At 38.8% G+C, this 20,731-nt stretch overlaps 1 protein-coding gene across 1 annotated transcript in view; it reads left to right on the top strand.

Annotated features, from left to right (window-relative positions):
- Positions 1–20,731, top strand: part of CPNE8 (copine VIII) — a 400,491-nt gene that overhangs the window by 357,693 nt on the left and 22,067 nt on the right. The window contains exons 17-18 of the mRNA XM_006888207.1: positions 7,735–7,837; positions 13,719–13,776. Coding sequence (XP_006888269.1) covers positions 7,735–7,837; positions 13,719–13,776 — 161 coding nt within the window. The remainder of the gene's footprint in view (positions 1–7,734; positions 7,838–13,718; positions 13,777–20,731) is intronic.

Here is a 20,731-nt window from a genome sequence, read left to right on the forward strand (position 1 = left end):
CAGTCCTTGACCCTCTGCAGCAAGTGCTTCAGGTCCTCCTCAGTTGCAGCAAGCAGGGTTGTGTCATCTGCATAACGCAGATTGTTAATAGATCTTCCAGCAATCCTGATGCCACATTTCTCCTCATAGAGCCCAGGCTCTTGGATAATCTGCTCTGCATTTAGATTGTAAAGGCATTGCACATAGTTTCTATTAATTTGGAATTTTGACTCCATAATTTCAAATTACTTGATAGAGATTTTACTTTTTAGTGAATTTTAGCAATGCAGCACTTCAAGATAAACAACTACAGTAATGAAAGTATATGATAATGAAAAGTAAAATATGTTTTCACCTTAAAATACATTTTTAAAATTTCTTTTTCTGTGCTTAGCTAGTTGCTTTTTTGGTCATTGCCACATTTGACTTTTAAAGTAAGGTCTTTATCTGTTTTCTAACCATTAGCTAGACTTCTCTATTTTCTCTTACAATATTTGAAAAAGTTTCAGAGTTGAGATAACTGCTGAAGTTAATTTCAGCTTTTCAGAAAATGTCATTTGTTTAATACTGGCATTTTCATGAGCTTTGCTAGCCTAACAGTAGGGAGATGCACTGCCAGCCCACAGGCACGCAGTTCACACTCACCAGTTCCTCAGGAGGGTGAATGGCAGTCTCCTCCCCTGCGATTTACTGCCTCTGGAAATGGGCTAGAGAGTCAGTTATGAATTGGTTCCAAATTCTGCAACATGCAGCAGCCACAGCAATAATTTTAAAATAAATCTGAAGAAGGCATTATTAATAATAAACACAGTAAGCACTGTGGAGACTGTAATCTTTCTAAGGCAGTATGCCTAGTGCTGCAGTGTTTAATCTTCCCAGTAATCCTAGATTACCAGGCCTGTTTTACCAATGACAGTGTAGGGTGCCCATTGGTAATGGAGCTATAATTCCAACTGAAATTATCTGACTCCAAATCAATGAATTTTGTCTTCAATCTCTTCTTCAGAGATGTAAATACAAAAAAGAAAGTGCAAAGCAACTACTTACTTTTGCAGATACAGCTGGTCAATTATCTTGCCACAAATTGTTAGGTATGAAAGACAACTAGATAGCATAAGAGTACTCCAGTGCTTTGTGCTGAAATATTTCAAAGTCTCCTTTAATTCGGTGTAAAGAAGATTTAATCCATTGTGTAAACAACAATTAAACTATGTAAGACATGTCCAAGTCAGCTTTTCTAAGCACATATCTCCTGTGAACTAATAATAGCTGAATGAGAATTTCACAAATCAAAGCTATTTCACAACTTCTGTGAAACCTGTTGCAGAAATTTTTTGACAGAAATTTCAAAGAAATGCATTTGAATTCCACAATCCTAACAAAAGTATAACCTGCATCTCAGTGATACTAAATTATAGACTTTATTTGATAACAGCTAGTTTGCTGGCTTTTGATAATAAAATTGTCATTATTCATTTTACAAAATTATCATCTGATTTCTTTAAAAAGCACATTTCTTCACTACTTCAAAGTGTAATTTTAATCTGTAAACCTATGTATTATCAATTCTATCATGAAAATATAATACTTAAAAAAGACGCAGTTAATATAAAATGGTGGGGCAGAATATTTAGTTTAAAATACAGAATTTTGCAAAGTGCAACATATGCAATTTGCACAGTGAAAAACTATGAATAGCAATGCCGCTTAATCACCCATCTCACCTGTAACAAAAGTCATGCACTCCTCACCACTACAGCCTTACTCCTCAGACCCCCACTCCCACCACCCCACCCCTGGCTCAACTTCCAGCCAAATGACAGACAGGAAGAGACAGGGCGTTCTGATGGTGTGGTCAGTTGGGAATTGCACTGCTCGCCAGAAAGCCATGCTTCTCTGGTGGTTGTAATCCACCACAGACTCCACAGAAAAAAGATAGTCCATATCCTCCTATGAATTTGAAACTCCAAAACCCAACGGAAGGGCAGCTATGTGTTAGTTCCAGCTTTGTGGCAATTAAGGTACGTGATGGTATAATGTAAAGCCCCGACAGCCAAGTGGTAAGGAATTGCACTGTCAATCCAAGGTTATGTGGTTGGAGTCCTGATGGTCCAGTAATTAGAATGCTCAACTGCTAACTGAAAGATAAGTGGTTTAAACCTGTCAGCTTCTTTGCAGAAATTAGATGTGAAAGTCTGCTTCCTGGAGGATTTACAGTTTGGAAACTCTATGGAAAAATTCTACACTGACATCCAGATTCACTAAGAGTGAATGTCAGCTTGTGGCAGCGAGATTTAGAATCATAGTCATACAACAAACTCATGTATCATTTCAAAACATTAATTTCTTCAGTGCTAGGGAATATAAGGCATAAATAAAAGCAGGTGTATATTGTTTGGTTTTTTTATATGCAGTCAAGTCACCTGGTGACCCTATATACAGCAGCTGTGGAGCCTGCCCTATCCTGAGCCAGTCTCACTGACTCTGAACAAACCTACTCCCATTATCCCAGTTACTGTGTCAACCCACCTCATCTGAGTTTTTCCTCACACTTTTAAATGCAATTTTTAAATTGTTTTTCATACAATCATTCATATATTCCTTCACCCTTCTGAGCACCAAGTCCTTCTCCAAAAATCAGTCATTTCTGACCACGTATTTAAAGTATGTGAGACAGAGTTTCAAGATCATTGTCTCCAAGGAGGAACTTGATCTCACCCTCTCTAAGACAGACCTATCCTCTTGGCAGTCCATGGCAGTCCAGTTCAATACTCTAGCATCAAAGATATCGATTATTCTTCAGTCATCCTTAGTCATTGTCCAGCTCTCTGATATATAGCAGCAAGTAATTGTGAAGACCATGGCCTGGATCAGATGCACTTTAGTCTCTAGACTGGCTAACATCATTGCGTCTCAGTACTCTGGAAAAGTCCCTGACAGCAAATTTACCTAATGCTATCTGTCTTTTGATATCCTGACTGCCGGTACCAAGAGTGTTGGTTGTGGAGCTGAGCAAGCTATGATTGTTAACAACCTCAATTTCTTATCCATTTATCATGGTGCTGCCATTTGGCCCAGTGGTGAGAACGTTTGTTTTCTTGATGTTGAACTTCAATCCATACTGAAGACTACACACCTTGATTTTATGGCACTAGCACTTCAGGTCCTCCTCAGTTTTGACAAGCAAGGTTGTGTCATCTGCATATTGTAGGTTTTTGGGATAAGTTTTCCTGCAATCCTGATGCTACATTCCTCCTTAATAAAGCCCAGTTTGTTGAGTGATCTGTTCTGCATAAAGATTGAAAAGGTATGAAGATTTTTTTTTTTACTTTTTAAAATTGATTATTAATTTCCATGAAAATTTACAGAGGCTTTGGATTTCCATTCATTCATTTTTGCACTTTTCTCCCCTCCCAACCCTCCCCCCAGTACACTTCTGGAAAAGTTAGAGAAAAATTCTTTAATTGTTTTACAATCCCTCCCCCCAGGTCCACTCCACTATACAGCCTTCGCTCTGGACTCCTGTCATGGCAAAAATACCTAATAATCTATCCCTCTTAAGCAGTTTTCCCCTCATATGTTTCAGTGCAATATACATTATTGAACCCATCTTTCTCAGTCTCCCCCCAACCCCAAGGTGAGTCCGGTTTTACAACAGTGGCACCATGCAGCATTTGTCCTTTTATGACTGAGGTACTTCACTCAGCATAAAGTCCTCCAGGGTCACCCATTTTGCACAATATTGCATGAGTTCCTTGTTTTTCAATGCAGTGTAGTATTCCATTGTATGAATATACCACAGCTTCTCTATCCATTCATTTGTTGATGGACACTTGGGTTATTTCCAACTCCTTGCTATTGTGAACAAAGTCACGATAAACATGGGTGTGCATATATCTGCTTGGATGTCAGTTATGGTCTCTTTGGGGTATATTCCCAGTGGTGGAATTGCTGGGTCAAATGGTATCTCTATGTGCAACTTTTTGAGAAAGCACCATACCGCCTTCCACAGTGGTTGCACCATTTTACACTCCTACCAACAGTGAATAAAGGTTCTAATTTCTCCACAACCTCGCCAGCATTTGTTGCTTGGAAGATCTTTTCAAAAGGTCAAACTTGCTCAGCATTTCTTAAACTGAAGGAACTAAAGAACAAATTTAAGCTTCAAGTTGAAGTGCTTAAGAACACTATGGGCAGAATACTGAATGATCTAGGAAGCATTAAAAGAATATAAAAAGAGTATACAGAGTCACTGTACCAGTAAAAATTTCATGAAACTACTTATGATCAAGAGGAAGAAGTTCAGGCTGCTCTCAAGGAACTGGCAAAAAACAAAGCCCTACGAATTGATGGAATATCAGTTGACATATTTCAGCAAAAATATACTGTTTTGGACGTGCTTACCAGATTGAGCCAACATGCTCACCAGGTTCTGCCAACAAATATGGCCAACTGACTGGAAGAGATCAATAATTATTCCTAATCCCAACAAAGGTGACCCTTCAGAGTGTGGAAATTAAAGAATAATATTACTGATATCACACACAAGCAAAATCCTGCTGAAGATTGTCCAGAAACAACTGGAACAGTGCGTAAACAGAGAACCACCAGAAATTGAAGTTGAGTTTAGTAGAGTCTATGGCACTAGAGACATTGTCACCAAGGTCAGATGGATCTTGGGTGGAAGCAAAGAGTACCAGAGGAATGACTTTCTATGTTTCATTATGCAAAAGCATTAGACTCTCTGCTTCACAACAGATTGTGGCTAACCTTGAGGAGAATGGGGACCCCAGAACACTTGATTGTACTCATACAAAACTATACTCAGACCAAGAAGAAGTCCCCAGAACAGAGCAAGGAAACACTGCATGGTTCAAAATCAGGAAAGGAGTTTGTCAGGAATGCATCCTGTCTCCATACCTTTTCAGTCTATATGCAGAATAGGTATATATTATAAAAACCCAAACCAACCACATTGCTGTTAATTCAGTTACCATTTAGGGTGACACACCAGCAGGTTTCAGAGGTTTAAAATCTTTATGGTATAGATTTCCCTTGTGTCTCCCAACAAGCTGCTAGTGGATTTGAACCACTAAACTTTGTATTAGCAGTCCAACATGTAATATTTTGTGCCATCAGGGCTTCTTAAACATTATAAAGTAAAATGCAAATTTCCTGTGAAATTTTAAGATGAAACAACAAACTTCACAGAAATTCCAAATTTACTATGATCTTCTTCAGTTTCTATCCCTGGCAATCTTGGTAGTATGACTATATTCTCTTCTGTTAGATATATGTTCTGGTGAATCAAAAGAAACATGAGATATTTAAGTCACTGAATGATATTTTAGGTGATGATGTAATACTGAAAAATCTGTGTTTTGAATAGTATAAACATCTACCACATTTAAAAACACATTTGCTAAGAAAAAAAATAAACCACACTATTTTATTCATACACCCTTCTCACAATTCTAGTACATTCACTTGATGAAGCAATGATTTTGTAAATCACTACCTAACTTGAGAGAGACTGGAGAATATTATGCTGAGTGAACTAACTCAGTCCCATAAAGACAAATACTGTATGCAATCGTTATTGTAGAATGAGTATGAGGATCCAAGGGGATGAAGGTGGATGCAGAGGGGTGAGGATGGGCTGGAGGCAGGTGTGGTTAATCATAGGGTCTCACAATTGGATGGGAGGGTGAAGGAAATGGGAAAGATACAATGTGAAAAAATGTACTCAAACTTTGTAAATAAATCAGTATAAAATTTAAAAACACCCCATAAAAATCCCATCTTCTCACTATTATTCATAGTCTTCCATTACCACATGAAATACAAAATCTTAAGTTACAGAAGTGAAGCCAGTAGGAAAACCTTACTTCCCATAAATACTGGGTATTTAAATATGAAAATGAATTCCTAAAAGATTTTCAGGTAAAACTAGAACCCCACACATTAAGCATAGAATAGAAGAGTTAGTTCATATTTGTGTTGAGTTTCTTCCTTTGCATCACATTCTCCCTCCTTCTATCATTGCCATCCAGTCAGAGGTGACTCATAGGCTGATCCTTCATTGGGTTTCTAAGGCTGCAGACTTCATGGCATGAGATTGCCTATCTTTCTCTTGCTGAGCTGCTGGCATTGAATCACAGACAGGCATGATTTGAGGTTAGCACTGCAGCTTCTTATGGAGTGGCCCTTATAACTCCTTACTAGTTGTATTGTTTGTTATTGCTGTGTGCTGTTAAGTCAGCATTGCTAGATAGCTGACCATCCAATGGGTTTTTAGAGGCAATTAATCGTAGAGGAGGAGATTGCCCATCCTTCTCCCATGAATCAGCTTGTGCATTCAAACCACATAATTTCAGGATTGCAGTGCAGTATTATTACATATTCTGTGACTTTTAGAATTTGTGGTTCAATAGTATGAGTGATTATGACTTCAAAATCAGTTCAATACTATTATTACGATCAATCTACAAAAGTATCATTGGTTTTAGTAGTAGCATCAGCAACTACGAGTTTCTGTAATCTATGGGAAAGTTTTCTTGTTTCTGCCCTACAGCTGTTACTTCTTCTGTCTAAGAAATAAATGGTGCCGTATCATATTATACTGGTGGTCTGACCACCATTTTTGCAAACTGGATACCTAAGGATTTTTCAGGTCATGAAGAAATTTTATTGATCAGTTTGTGCACGTTTTTTTGAACTGTGTATCTCTGTAATCTCTCATAAAATTGTTGGAAATTTTTAACAAAGTCTTCTTGTCTACTCTCCTGTCTCTTGATATCATCATAATTGCTTACCCATTGCACAGTGAGAACTGCCTACCTTTGTGTACTTGTTCTTGCTGTTATGTGCTGTTGGGTCACCTGTGACTCATAGCCACTCTATGTACAACAGCCCTAAAACCTGCTCTATTTGTGCCAATCATATTGTCTCTGTCACATCTACCCCAATCTCATCATTGTGTACCAGAAACCATAACGATTATTGTTCAGGTTATAATCTACATACAGAGAATATAGAACACTGGAGAAAAAGAAATTTCATACAGTAGACCATATTCATAAATCTTCTGTCCAATCACTGAATATCATTCATTGACAATTCTGATAAACACTGCTGTGACATATTCTAATATCCTCATTTTTGTCTTTCCTTTGTCTAATCCTCCTTCCTCTCTTCTTCTGATATAAAGTATATTACAAACTTGAGTTGTGAATGTACTAAAAAGTATTTTTTTACTATTGCTGTCCCTATAGAACTTTATAATACACTGAATCTCATACATGCAATTTCTTTACTAATTTAACAGTGAGAAGATGTGTTATTATCTCCGTTGTAGAACAAAGAAAATAAGATTCTGAGAATTTAATTATTTGCTAAAGATTACACATGTTGTGTGACGTAGGCAGGATAAGTTCATGCCAAAGGCCATGTCCATTCCTGTGTGCTAAACAGACTCTCAGTCAACTCATCTTTCATTAGTGAATGAATTTCTAAGGCGACCATGCATTTCTGTGTGTCAGCAGGTATTAACGCTGCAGTTATTCTACTGTCAGATGGTGTGCTGTTTCAGGAGAAAGTCTGTGTAAGAGTTTGCACAATGTAGGCTTCTAGCAGATGTTTAAACATTTTTTAGAGATTTAAAGGTGTGCTGACTATTCTAAATTTTATTTAGTAACCGCCTAGTAGAGAGAAACAATTTTCTTACTGTGTAATTCCTTTTTGTTGCCTTTTCAGATATGCTTCTTCTGTAAAAGATGGCTCCCAGTATTTTGTCCTCCTGATCGTGACAGATGGTGTTATCTCAGATATGGCTCAAACTAAAGAGTCCATTGTTAACGTAAGTAGGAGCCATTGAGTGTTGGGCTGACCAAATGACAGCCTGACACCATGTAGATTAGTGACATTAGAGTCTGCTTTAGTTGACTTAGCAGTTAGGGGGAAAGACCCATGTGTTTGCAACAATAACATTCTTAACTTTATCCACAAAATTTATAAATCTGTCCTATGGATACAGTGGGACAAGGCTAAGGAGTACATGTACTTACAACCAAATCCAGTGCCATTGAGTTGAATCCCACTCATATTGACCCTCCAACAGCTTTCTCAGGCTGTAATCGTTATGGAGAATATTGCCCATCTTTATCCCTCAGAGCAGCTGGTGGATTGAAACTGCCACCTTTTCACTTAGCACCCAATACATTATGTCCTGTGCCACTCAGGTTCTGAAGGAAAATTTAAGTGTGCCAGAATTCTTCCATCCTTGAGATAATTGAAAATATATTAGCTTCTCTCAGTGTTCTTGTGACGAGGGCAGTTTTAACTTGACTGTTAAAGTTTGCTGATTCAAATTCACAGCGAGAGTGCTAATTAGAAGCAAGGATGATGAAGCTACATCTCTCATACTTCATTGAATGTTTCTTGGAGGGGGACATCATGCTTGGAAAGATAGATGGGAAGTGAAGAACAGTTAAGACCCTCAAGGAGGTGAATTGACACAGACAATGATGGGCCTCAAGTGTATTGGAGATACACTTGAGTGAGGATGGCACAGAGTAGGACAAGGCCAGGTCTGTTGTTCATAGGGTCTCTATAAGTCACACTTAACTTGACAACAATTCAGGTTCATCCAGCATTACTGTGGAAAAATGACCACATAGTCTGCTTTTGTAAAGATCACAGCCAAGAAAGTACTGTGGAACATTCTATTATGTAACAGATGAGGCCACCCTGAGTCAGAATCCATTTGAAGGCCAATGTAATAATTGTATTTTCCTATACTTAGGGTGAGGGTAGTGCACGTCCTTTGTTGTTGTTAAGCGCCATCAGGTGACCTGTAACTAATACTTGCCCTATGCACAAAAGCTATGAACTCTGTACTATCCTAAACCAATTTCACTGTCTCTGACATACCTACCCCTATTACCCCACTTGCTGTGTCAATCCATCTCTTTCAGGGTCTTCCTCTCTTGCACCAGGACTCGTTCCTCCTGAGACCATGCCCAAAGTAAGTAGGATCAGTATCCTTGTCTCCAAGGATCAGCCTGCTTTTACCCTCTCCTGGACAGACCTATTTGTACCCTTGGCAGACTATGGGATATTCAGTACACTTCTCCAGAATCATAACTCAAAGGCATTAATTCTGCTTTTCTCGTTCCTGTTCATTGCCCAGCTCTCTGATGTGTAGTGAGTAATTATGAAGACTATTACATGGATCAGACACATCTTAGTCTCTAGATTGACATCATTGCTCTTCACCTCTCAGGAGAGGTCTCTGACAAAAATTTCCCCAATGCAATTTGTCTTTTGATTTCCTGACTGCTGAAACCAAGAGTGTTGATTGGGGAGGAGAAAGTTTAAGCTGCTCTGAAGGAATTGGTAACAAAAAAAAAAAGAAAGAAAAGGCCCTGAGAATTGACAGAATATCAGTTGACATATTTCAACAAACAGATGCTACCCTAGACATACTTAGTAGGTTGTGCCAAGAATTTGGAGAACAACTATCTGGTCAACTGACTGGAAAGGATCCATATTATTCCCATTCCAAAATAAGGTGATCTAACAGAGTGTGGGGATTCTCAAACAATATCACTGATCTCACACACAAGCAAAATCCTGCTGAACATTATCCAAAATTGACTAGAACAGTAGATTGACAGAGAACTACCAGAAATACAATCTATATTTAGACGAGGTCGTGGCACTAGAGATCTCATAGCCAATGTTGGATGGATCTTGGCTGAAAGCAGAGAATACTAGAAGAATGTCTGTGTTTCATTGACTATGCAAAGGAATTTGGCTGTGTGGATAACAACAAATTGTGACTGACCTTGAGAAGAATAACAAATGCAGAGCACTTAATTGTTCTCATACAAAACCTATACTTGGACCAGAAAACAAAACTGAGCAAGGAAACGCTGCATTGTTCAAAATGGAGAAAGGATCATATCAGGGATGAGTCCTGTCTCCATATCTTTTCAATTTCCATGTAAAGCATATAATTCAGGATGCTGGGCATTATGAGGAGGAATGTGGCATCAGGATTGGAGGAGGAGTCATCAACAACCTGTGTTGATAAAATCTTGCTTACCAAAACTTAGGACGACCTGAAGCATTTGCTGCAGAAGGTCAAAGACTATAGTCATAAATTTGAATTGAAGCTCAACATCAAGAAGACAAAGATTCTCACCACTGGGCCAATTCTCATAGTGGGCCAATTGGCAGATCTGTGATAGATGGAGAAGAGGTTGAAATTTATAATAATTTCCGCTTGCTTGGTTCCACACTTCTCTTAGCTTGACCTATTTATATACAGTCTTACTAAAATACAGTCCTGCCACCCACATGCCTTGAAGAACAAATTCAAGCCTCGAGTTGCAATACTTAAGGATGCTTTGGGCAGAATAGTAAATGATCCAGGAAGCACTAAAAGAAGATGAAACAATATACAGAGTCATTGTACCAAAAGGAGTTGGTGGACATGGAAGAATTTCATGAAACAACATATGAGCAAGAGCCTGTGGTAAAGAAGGAAGAAGTTCAAGCTGCTCTGAAAGAATTGGCAAAAACAAGGCCCCAGGAATTGATGGCATGCCAATTGACATATTTCAACAAACAGATGCTGCCCTGGATGTGCTCACCAAGTTGTGCCAAGAAATCTGGAGGACATCCACCTGGCCAACTGACTGGAAGAGCTCTATGTTGTTCCAATTCCAAAGAAAATGTGACCCAACAGAGTGCAGAAATTATTAAACAATATCATTGGTATCACATACAAGCAAGAGTCTGCTGAAGACTATCCAATAAACAACTGGAGCAACACATCAACAGAGAACTTCCTGATGTGCAGCCTTCATTTAGAAGAGGCCGTGGTTGTAGGGATATTACAGCTAATGTTAGATGGATCTTGGCTGAAAGCAGAGAGTACCCATGGAATATCTATCTGTGTTTCATTGACTATGCAAAGGCATTTGGCTGTGTGGATCCCAACAAACTGTGGCTAACTCTGAGAAGAATGGGAATCCCAGAGGACTTGATTGTGCTTATGCGAAGCCTATTCTTGGACCAGGAAGCAGTCTTCAGAACAAAGGAAACACTGCATGGTTCAAAATTGAGAAGAGTCTACGCCGGGGATGTGTCCTATCTCCATACCTTTTCAATGTGTATGCAGACCAGATTATCCGGGAGGCTGGGCTCTGTGAGGAGAAATGTGGCATCAGGATTGGAGGTAGACTCATCAATAATCTGCATTATGCAGATGACACAGACCTGCTTGCTGAAACTGAGGAGGACCTGAAGCACTTGCTGCATAAGGTCAGGGACTGCAGCCTTCAATATGGATTGAAGCTCAATATCAAGAAAACATTCTCACTACTGGGCCAACTGGCAGCATCATGATAGATGGTGAAGATTGTCAACAGCTTTAGTTTGCATAGCTCCACAATCAGGAAGCCAATCAGCAGCCAGGAAGTAAAAAGACAGATTGGATAGGAAAAGTCTGCTGTGAGGGACTTCTCCGAAGTACTGAAGGGCAGTGATATCAGCCATGAGACAAAGGTGTGCCTTATCCAGGCAATAGTCTTTGCAATTACTTGCTATGCATCGGAGAGCTGTACAATGACTAGGGGTGATAGAAGAAGAACTGCTGCCTTTGAGCTGTGGTGCTGGAGAAGAGTGTTGAATATACCACAGACTGCTAAGAAAACAGACAGGTTCATCCTAGAGAGGGTGAAGCCAGCCTGCTCCTTGGAGGCAAGGATTCTGAAGCTTCATCTGACATACTTTAGACATGTTGCAGAGCGGGACCAGTCCTTGGAGAGGGATGTCATGCTTGGGAGGGTGGAGGGACAGCACAGGAGATGGATTGATTCAGTAAGTAGGGTAATGGGGGGGAGGTGTATCAGAGATAATAAGATTGGCACAAGATAGAGTAGGGTTTAGGGCTGTTGTATATAGGGTCACTATGAGGCGCAGGCAACTGGACATAACATAACAGTTATTATACATACTATATTGTAACACTTACATGTGGCTATATGGTGGCCTAGTAGTGAGGAGTTGTACGTTAACCTAACAGCAGGAAGTTCAAATCCACTAGCTGCTCTTCAGGAGAATGATGAGAAATCAATTCTTTTGCAGTTTACAGCTACTGAAAACTTGCTGGAGTGTCAGCTCCAAGTTGGTTCTGACTCATTGGCACATAACAATATTAATTACTATTTCCATTAAGGCAAAGATATTGAAGTTTTGTCTCACACACTTTGGGCATGTTGTCAGGAGGGGCTGCATGCTTGGAAAAAGACATCATGCTGGAAAGTATTAGAACAAAAGTGAGGAAGAGAGTGGCTGTAACAGTCAGTGTAAGCATAGCAGAAATGATGAGAATGGTGCTGGATAGGACAAGGTTCAGGTACGTTGTTCATAGGGTCACTATGAGTTGGGACTTGATGACACCTAATGACAACAACAATTACTTTATACTGGTCAGGGGTTAGATTTACTCATAAAGCATCCTGCTCATTTTGATTCCCCATTATGTGTTTATTTTTCATGATTATTTAATTGATTGTCTTCACATACCTTAATCTTCAAGGGAGCAATTATTCTACCTTATTTTGCTCAAATTACTAGTTCCAGGTTTAGCAATGTTTGGAAAGTAGACATTTGATAAATATGGGCTGTGTGAATAAATTGTTTGCCCAGCCTTGTAATTATTAATAGCATAGAAGGAATAGAATAACCTGTTTGTTGGGAGAGAAAGATAATTAATTTCATGTGGGGAGGGAAAAAATTATTAAATGTACTATAGACATCTTCTTAGGGAAAAAATATTAAAATGAGGACAGGGAAAAGCTTGTCAGGTTTTTTTAACTAGATAGATTTATATTAAATTTATCTATTTTTTAAAAATGTGCTAGTCGTTTCTGTTAGTATGCACTTTAATATATGAACCTAATAATTTAGGTTTAAGCTATCAGGACATGCAGCCCTAAAAAACAATTATCTGTAGTTCATTGACTTCTGTAGATGTCATTGTGGTGTTTGCATCTTACTTTCTTGACATTTCCCGATTTAATAATTTTCTGATTTAGTGTGATGATATAACTTACAGTGATATGTATGGGGGAAAGGTTAATGAATTAAGTATTCCATCTCCTTCACAATCTCATGGATATTTAATATGTAAATTAATAATGCTAAGAATAGTTTTCTGTCATGATCATTTATGGTTGCTCATTTACTATGAAGATTGCTTTCCTTAACCTTGGTTTATAAATGAGGTAGCCTAGAAGACCACTCACAAATCTGGAACCTCTCTCTCTTTAACAGCTGAGCTGTAAGGTGTTTTGCAAGAAGAATGTAAAAGAGACTGAACATACTCAAAGTCAGCTCAGGAAGATTTGGCCTGAGAGTAGCAAAAAGCAGATGCTCCTTGCTTTTTATTTTCTCTTATCCAGAGGTGGTCATGCTTGACAAATACCCCCCCACACCCCAGGTTAGCATTATGTGGAGTGTCTGCAAAGGAAGAGTGTGGAATCACTGCGGTCAACAGTTTTCAATGTGTTCAAAGGCTATTTGAATGAACAATTGAGATATTTTTAAAATAAATATTTGAATATTGTTTTCTACCTGTTTGACTCATTACTGCCATAGCTTTCTTTTTAATTTTATGTTTTTCATTGTGAAAAATACTGTGACCTAATTACATGTTCTCTTTAAAGGCCTCAAAACTTCCAATGTCCATAATTATAGTAGGTGTTGGACCTGCAGAATTTGATGGTGAGTATAAACTTTTGATTGTCTTTCTTGGGTGTGCTTAATCTGATGTTTCTTGCTCTTAGGTCTCTCTCAGCACTTTTTTCCTCTATAAGGATGTGGGTATGCATGGGGTCTGTATGTCCATGCCCACACAGACATAGATTTACTTAGCTCAACATGTCTCTTAAAAGCAGCAAAATAAAAGATTTGTGTTCTGAGTAGGACATTCTCTTTTGCATTTAAAGATTAGTTCAACATTCAGTTTTCCATTTCATTAAAGATGGTTTGGACCTCAAGATAATATTTCTTAAGACTGACAGAATGATAAATTGAGTTTTTCTCCCAAGGCAAAACACATTCTGAGTTCACTAAAACCTTTAAAATGAGTATTAAATTAATAAACCATTAGGTTGTGAATAGAAATGCTAGCATAATCATTATAATGCTAATTTAATGGATTTTCAAGACCTGATTTTTATATATAGACATATTTATAATTATTTAAGTTAAACATATAAATTCTGTCATATGGAAGAGCAAAATGAAATTAAATGAAACTGACAAGCTGAGATTTAGTGGGATTCTGTGTAATCGTGTTAAGTTGACTTAGCTGAGTAGTTTTCTGTTTGAACTCAGGTCTGATTCGTATATCTCTTCCACGACAGATATTTGTGTATCTAGTAATTTGAATAAACCTCTTAAGTTTGTTTGTAGTCATGCAGTGAAATCCTTCAACAGAACTCTATTCTAGAAAATAATTATATGACTACGTAATATCCACCTGTTTCAATTGTTTCTAAATTGATAATGTAAATTATATTTACATGGTAGTTTAGTTAGCAGTGGGCAATGAACAAGAGACTAAATCAAACAGTAGTAAGTCACTAGTTAATTTCAACATATGGATGGTTGTGGTGGTGGTGGTGGTGGTGGTGGTGTGTGCCATCAAGTCACAACCAACCCATAGCTGACCCTCCAGCAGGTTTTCAGAGGTGGTAAATCACACGGAAGGAGATTGCCTTTCCTTCTGCCATGGACCAGCTGGTAGATTCAAACCCTTGTAATATTAATATTATCACTGAAATGATTCTCATTTACCCAGCAGTCCTAAGATAGTTCTCCGTATTACAGATCTTTTGGTCTCAGGTAAAGCACCATAGACAGTTACAGTGCTGAATTTCTAAACAGTTTTTTTTTCCTCAGGATTCCGTGCTTTGCCTGATCATCTTATTCATCAGTATAATTTTCCAGGTTTTAAAGCAAAAGTCCCTGATGGCTGCTCTTTCTAAACATTGCATCTATTTGTATTATATAATGTTCCAGGTATGAATTTCAGACAATTCTCTGCGGTCAGCCTTTCTAGGTTAATGCTTTTGGCACTTGATAATCTGCATTAACCAGTGATGGATTCAAGCTTCTTTATCTACTATTTACTTTTTCCTCTCAAAGATACTTTTCTTAGAGATACATCTCAAATCTCCCGGTGTCATGTGGAAGTGCCCCTCTAGTTTATGGATCTCTAGTTTGATCTTATTATTAAAGAGCTCTCACATACGCATGTATGAATACAGAGCTATTGCTTATCCCTGCTATATTTCTACTCCTATATTTCTACATGAAAAATTGGGCACCGCTAAGAAAAAGAAATGTGCCTTGAAGGAAATGTAGCCAAGGTGCACCTTAGAGGCAAAGATGGTGAAACTTCATCTCATTTTGGGCACAGTCTCAAGAGAGCCAGTCCTTGCAAAACAGCACCATGCTATGAAAGGTGGTGGGTTAGAGAAAGAGAGTAAGACCCTCAAAAAGACAGATGAACAAAGTGAATGAAACAGTGGTCTCACAAATAACAGAGCTTGTGAGAATGGCTCACAGTACCACAAGATTCAGATCCATTGTTCATAAGATCACTGTGTTAGTTGACTCAATGGCACCTAACAACAGCAAAAACATTGAGTTATCCTCATCCAACTGACACAGTTATTAATTTCCTTTGTTTTCTGTTCTCATCAAATTTATATGTTAAGTTTTTTTAAGGTATAATAATTTGGAGTACTTTTCTTGGTTCTGACCTATCTAGTGAAAAATACACGTTTATGAACTATGCCACTGGTGTGCAAAATGCCAGAAAGTTCACCCTTGGTGGACAGGTTTCAGCAGACCTCTCAAATTAAGACAACCTAGGAAGCAGGATTGGCCATCCCCTTCTGAAAAAGGCCTATGAAAACCTTTTGAACAATGGAGGAACACAGATAGCTATTAAATTAGAGATACAGCCTAGATTGGAAATAAACCAGAATGAGGAGAAACATCTACAAATATCCTTTAAATGAGGAAGACCCTTAACAGGATGGGTTAACTCAGTGACTGCTGCAAAGGGCTCAAATGTATCAGAGATAATGAGGATGACACAGGATAGGACAGGGTTCAGATCTTCACAGGTTGTTCATGGGTTGCTTTGAGTCATACTTGACTTGAGAGTACCTAACAACAGTGTGTCAATGTGTGTGTGTGTGTGTGTGTGTGTGTAATCATCAGACACAGACTAGCATATGAGATTTACAACTGGCAAGGCAGATTTAAAGACTTTTGGTTAACTTATAGATAAAGTCTGAATTTTCATCACTTTTTCTCCTAGATTAAATGGCCTTCCCTTGTCTCCATGTTTCCTGTCAACAGAGGGCAGGGCTTTGCTCACTGTGTGTGCCACAGGGTAAAATTATTTTCATACTGAAACCCCAGCAGCTCCACAGGAGGGGGAACCAAGTTCAATTCCTTCTGATCTCAGTAATCCTCTGAACATTTCCTGTTTCCATGCAGAAAAAGGAATGAAGATTATAGACCAAAAGGCATGCTTCCTTTATAGAATTTTTTCTCTTGGTAATCAGAGTAAAAATTGCCTCTGGAAATCAAGTAGGCATACATGGTTCCTGCAACACTTGGCTTCTTCATTAACATGCAGGTTTTAACAGGATGGCAAAACCTACAACTATTTTTTTTTCTTTCTTCTCAAAACACATGTTTTCTATCAAAGCTAAGAAGAGAAGGTAGGACATTCATTTTCAATCTAGTCTGTTTTATATTCAGTTTGCTATCATCCCATCAGAAAAACTTGCAACATTTTCACACCTAATGTACATTAAGTGTACCTATGCTATAGAGTGGAATGCTGGTGGCTTAGTGGTAAGGAATTGTGCTGCCCATGTAAAGGTATGTAATCTGGATTCATCAGCTGCTCCGAGGAGAAAGATGAGCAATCTCCTCCTGTCTGATTTACTGCCTCTTCAAACCCACTGGAGAGTCAGCTATAGGTAGGTTCTGACTCAACAGTACACAACAACAACTTTAAAATGAAAGTGAGCATAATTAAAGACTAAAATACAGTTTGCAGATTGTGTCTGCTAATCCACCATCTACACATTATAACCAAAAGTGCATTATTTGCATCAGTGTTTTGATATGTGTTGTTTAAAATTAGAGAAAAACAAATTAACTTAATGAGTTAAAATTTCTTACTTCTCTATTTTAATGAGCACATGTAATTTTTTTCTATACAATCCCTTCCCATGATTTTTTTTAAACCAACATAGAGCAATTTCTTTAAGAAAGATTTCTTGAAGCAAGATTTCCTTATTCATAAAAGAAAGTTGAAAGAGACAAGTAAGCATTTGGCTAACTGCACTGGTATGAGTTAGGAAAAGGGAAAAAATAGAAAAAATTCTGACTTCATTGTGTCAGCCCTGGCTACCAAGACATTTAGGGAGTTCTGCCTCTTCTACCCCTCTTTCCCAGGGGACAGTTACTGATGAGAGTAGGGCGGAAAATCTAAGCCTCCTTTAGAACCAGATGATCTGGAATCTTCAAGAGTAAACATACCCATCCACATCTAACACATCAGTATTTTTCTTGCTATCAAGAATATAACCTCAAAGACCTGCTAAATACATAAAACAACTGTTAAAAGAATTGAAGGGAAAAAAGTAAACAGCACCACAATAGTGGTAAGAAACTTTAACACACCACTTCCACCAAAGGATGGGTCAACTTAAAAGAAACTCAACAAAGATACAGAAGATCGAAACTATGTTATCAGCCAGCTCAACCTTGTAGATACATTCAGGGTACCGTACCCAACTAAAACTCAATTCACTTTCTTCTCAAGTGCACATTCTCCAAAATTGATGAAATATTAGGGCACAAAATAAGCCTCAACAAATTAAAAAACATTGAAATAATAGAGAGGTTCTTCTCTGATCACAATGCCATAAAACTAGAAATTAACCACATGAGATAAAGTTTATAAAGTTACCAATGGGGAAGCTAAATAACACCTTGCTAGAACACAATTGGTTTAGAGAAGAAATAAAGACTGGAATTTAAAAAGTCTTCAAAACAAATGGTAATGAAAATACAGCAAACCAAAACCTCTGGAATGCCGCTAAGGCAGTCTGCAAGGGGCAGGTCATACCGATAAGACAACACATAAAAAGACAATGGAAAAAGCAAAATTATGATCTAACTCAACACCTTCTTCAAATAGAAAAGGAGCAACAAATCTAACACAACAGCCTCCAGAAAAAAAGGAAATTATAAGGATAAGAGCTGAAATGAATGAGGTAGAAAACAAAAAACCCACAATTGAAACCATCCAAAACCAGGAGCTGGTTTTCAAAAGGTTCAACAAAATTTACAAACCATTGGCAAACTTAACAAAAAGAAAAGAAAGGAGAAGACACAAATAATTCTATTAAGGAATGATAGATTTGACATCATAACTAAACCAGAAGAAATTAAATCTGTAATAGTGGAATATTATGAAAAGCAATACACATAGAGAAATGATGTTAATTATAGGACAGAGTTCAAGTATTTTATTCATAGGGTCGCTATGAGTCATATTCGACTTGATAACACTTAATCACTGCTAAGTGAGCCTGTTGTTGTTGTTGTTATGTGCTATCGAGTCGCTTGTGACTCATAGCAAGCAACCTTATGTACAACAGCCCTAAACTCTACTCTGTCCTGTGCCAATTGCGCTGTCTCTGACACACCCATCCTGATTACCCCAGTCACTGAATCAATCCAACTCATAGAGGGCCTTCCCCTCCTGTGCTGTCCCTCCACCCTACCAAGCATGATGTCCCTCTCCAAGGACCGGTCCCTCTTTACAACATGTCCAAAGTATGATAGACAGAGCCTGAGAATGCTTGCCTCCAAGGAGCCGCCTGGTTTAACCTTTTGCAGGATGAATCTGTTTGTTTTCCTAGCAGTCCATGGTACCCTCAATACTCTTCTCCAGCACCATAGCTCAAAGGCATCAATTCTCCTTCTATCCTCCTTAGTCATTGTCCAACTCTCTGATGCATAACAAGTGATAGCAAAGACCATGGCCTATACCAGATGTAGAGCCACACCATTGCTCCTGAGTACTTTAGAGAGGTCCCTAACAGCAGACTTTCCCATGGCAATACGTCTTTTAATTTCCTGGCTACTGGTGCCAAGAGTGTTGACTGTGGAGCCAAGCAAGCTAAAGCTGTGAACAATCTCAATCTCTTCACCATCCATCCTGATACTACCAATTGGTCCACTGGTGAGAATCTTTGTCTTCTTGACATTGAGCTTCAATCCATATTGGAGGCTGCAGTCCTTGACCCTCTGGAGCAAGCATCTCAGGTCCTCCTTAGTTTCAGCAAGCAGGGTTGTGTCATCTGCTTAACACAGATTGTTAATAGCTCTTCCAACAATCTTGACCCCACATTTCTCATAGACCCCAGACTCCCGGATAATCTGTTATGCATACAAGTTGAAAAGGTATGGAAACAGGACACATCCCTGGCATACACCCTTCCCAATTTTGAACCATGCAGTGTTTCCTTGCTCTGTTCTAACACCTGCCTCCTGGTCCAAGTATAGATTTCTCATTAGCATGATCAAGTGTTCTGGGATTCCCATTATTCTCAGAGTCAGCCACAGTTTGTTATGATCCACACAGTCAAACGCCTTTGCATAGTCAATGAAACACAGATATACATTTCTCTGGTACTCCCTGCTTTCAGCTAAGACCCATCTAACATTAGCTACAATATCCCTAGTACCATGACCCCTTCTAGATCCAGCCTGGACTTCTGGCAGTTCTCTGCTGATGTGCTGTGTTGTTATATTTGGAGAAACATTATTCTACTTTTACATCACTCTTAGTCAGTTTGCCGTACTGAGGTAATCTGGGTTTGCTGTGATGCTGAACTTTGTGCCATTGTTGTTGTTTTAGGTGCCATCGAGTCGTAAATGACTCATAGTGACCCTATGAATGAAAGGCCTGAGCATTTTTTGTACATAGCGTTTCCGGAGGCAAGCCATTTTGGAAGTGGATGTCTCTCCTGCTTCCAGGCTTGTTTTAGTCAGGCAGCTCCAGAAAACACTGTCCACCATGGGTACCATTACCACATTTGGCACAGTGTCACAGTTTTCAGCATCACAGCAACCACGAGTTACCTCTGTACAGCAATGCACAGACCAGTGCTATACCACCTAGAAGAATGTTTGACAGGAAAATAACTTGAACCAGGCCTGAGGGCCGCAGGTTAAAATCACCCACCTTTGGCTTGGTAGCATAACTTTCCGTCCACCAGGCCAATGTAGCTCTCTCTATGTCATCGTCGTTATGGTTCTTAGGTGCCGTTGAGTTGTAGACAATTCATAGCGACCCTATGAATGAAAGGCCTGAGCACTGTTCCTACATAGAGTTTCCAGAGGCAAGCCATTTCAGAAGTGGATGCCACTCCTGCTTCCAGGCTTGTTTTAGTCAGAAAACTCCAGCAAACACTGTCCAGCGTGGGTATTAGGCTATCAAATACCATAATGGGCTCCCAATGTGGACAGTGTTTGGTGGTGTTCCCAAATATAAAACAGGTTTGGAAGCGAAAATGGCATCCACTTCCTAAACCACATGCCTTTGGAAACTATGAACTTGGAGAAAGGA

Source organism: Elephantulus edwardii, unplaced genomic scaffold (assembly GCF_000299155.1).
Source record: "Elephantulus edwardii isolate Elephantulus edwardi_28Jun2011 unplaced genomic scaffold, EleEdw1.0 scaffold00065, whole genome shotgun sequence".
In the NCBI taxonomy this organism is placed as follows: domain Eukaryota; kingdom Metazoa; phylum Chordata; class Mammalia; order Macroscelidea; family Macroscelididae; genus Elephantulus; species Elephantulus edwardii.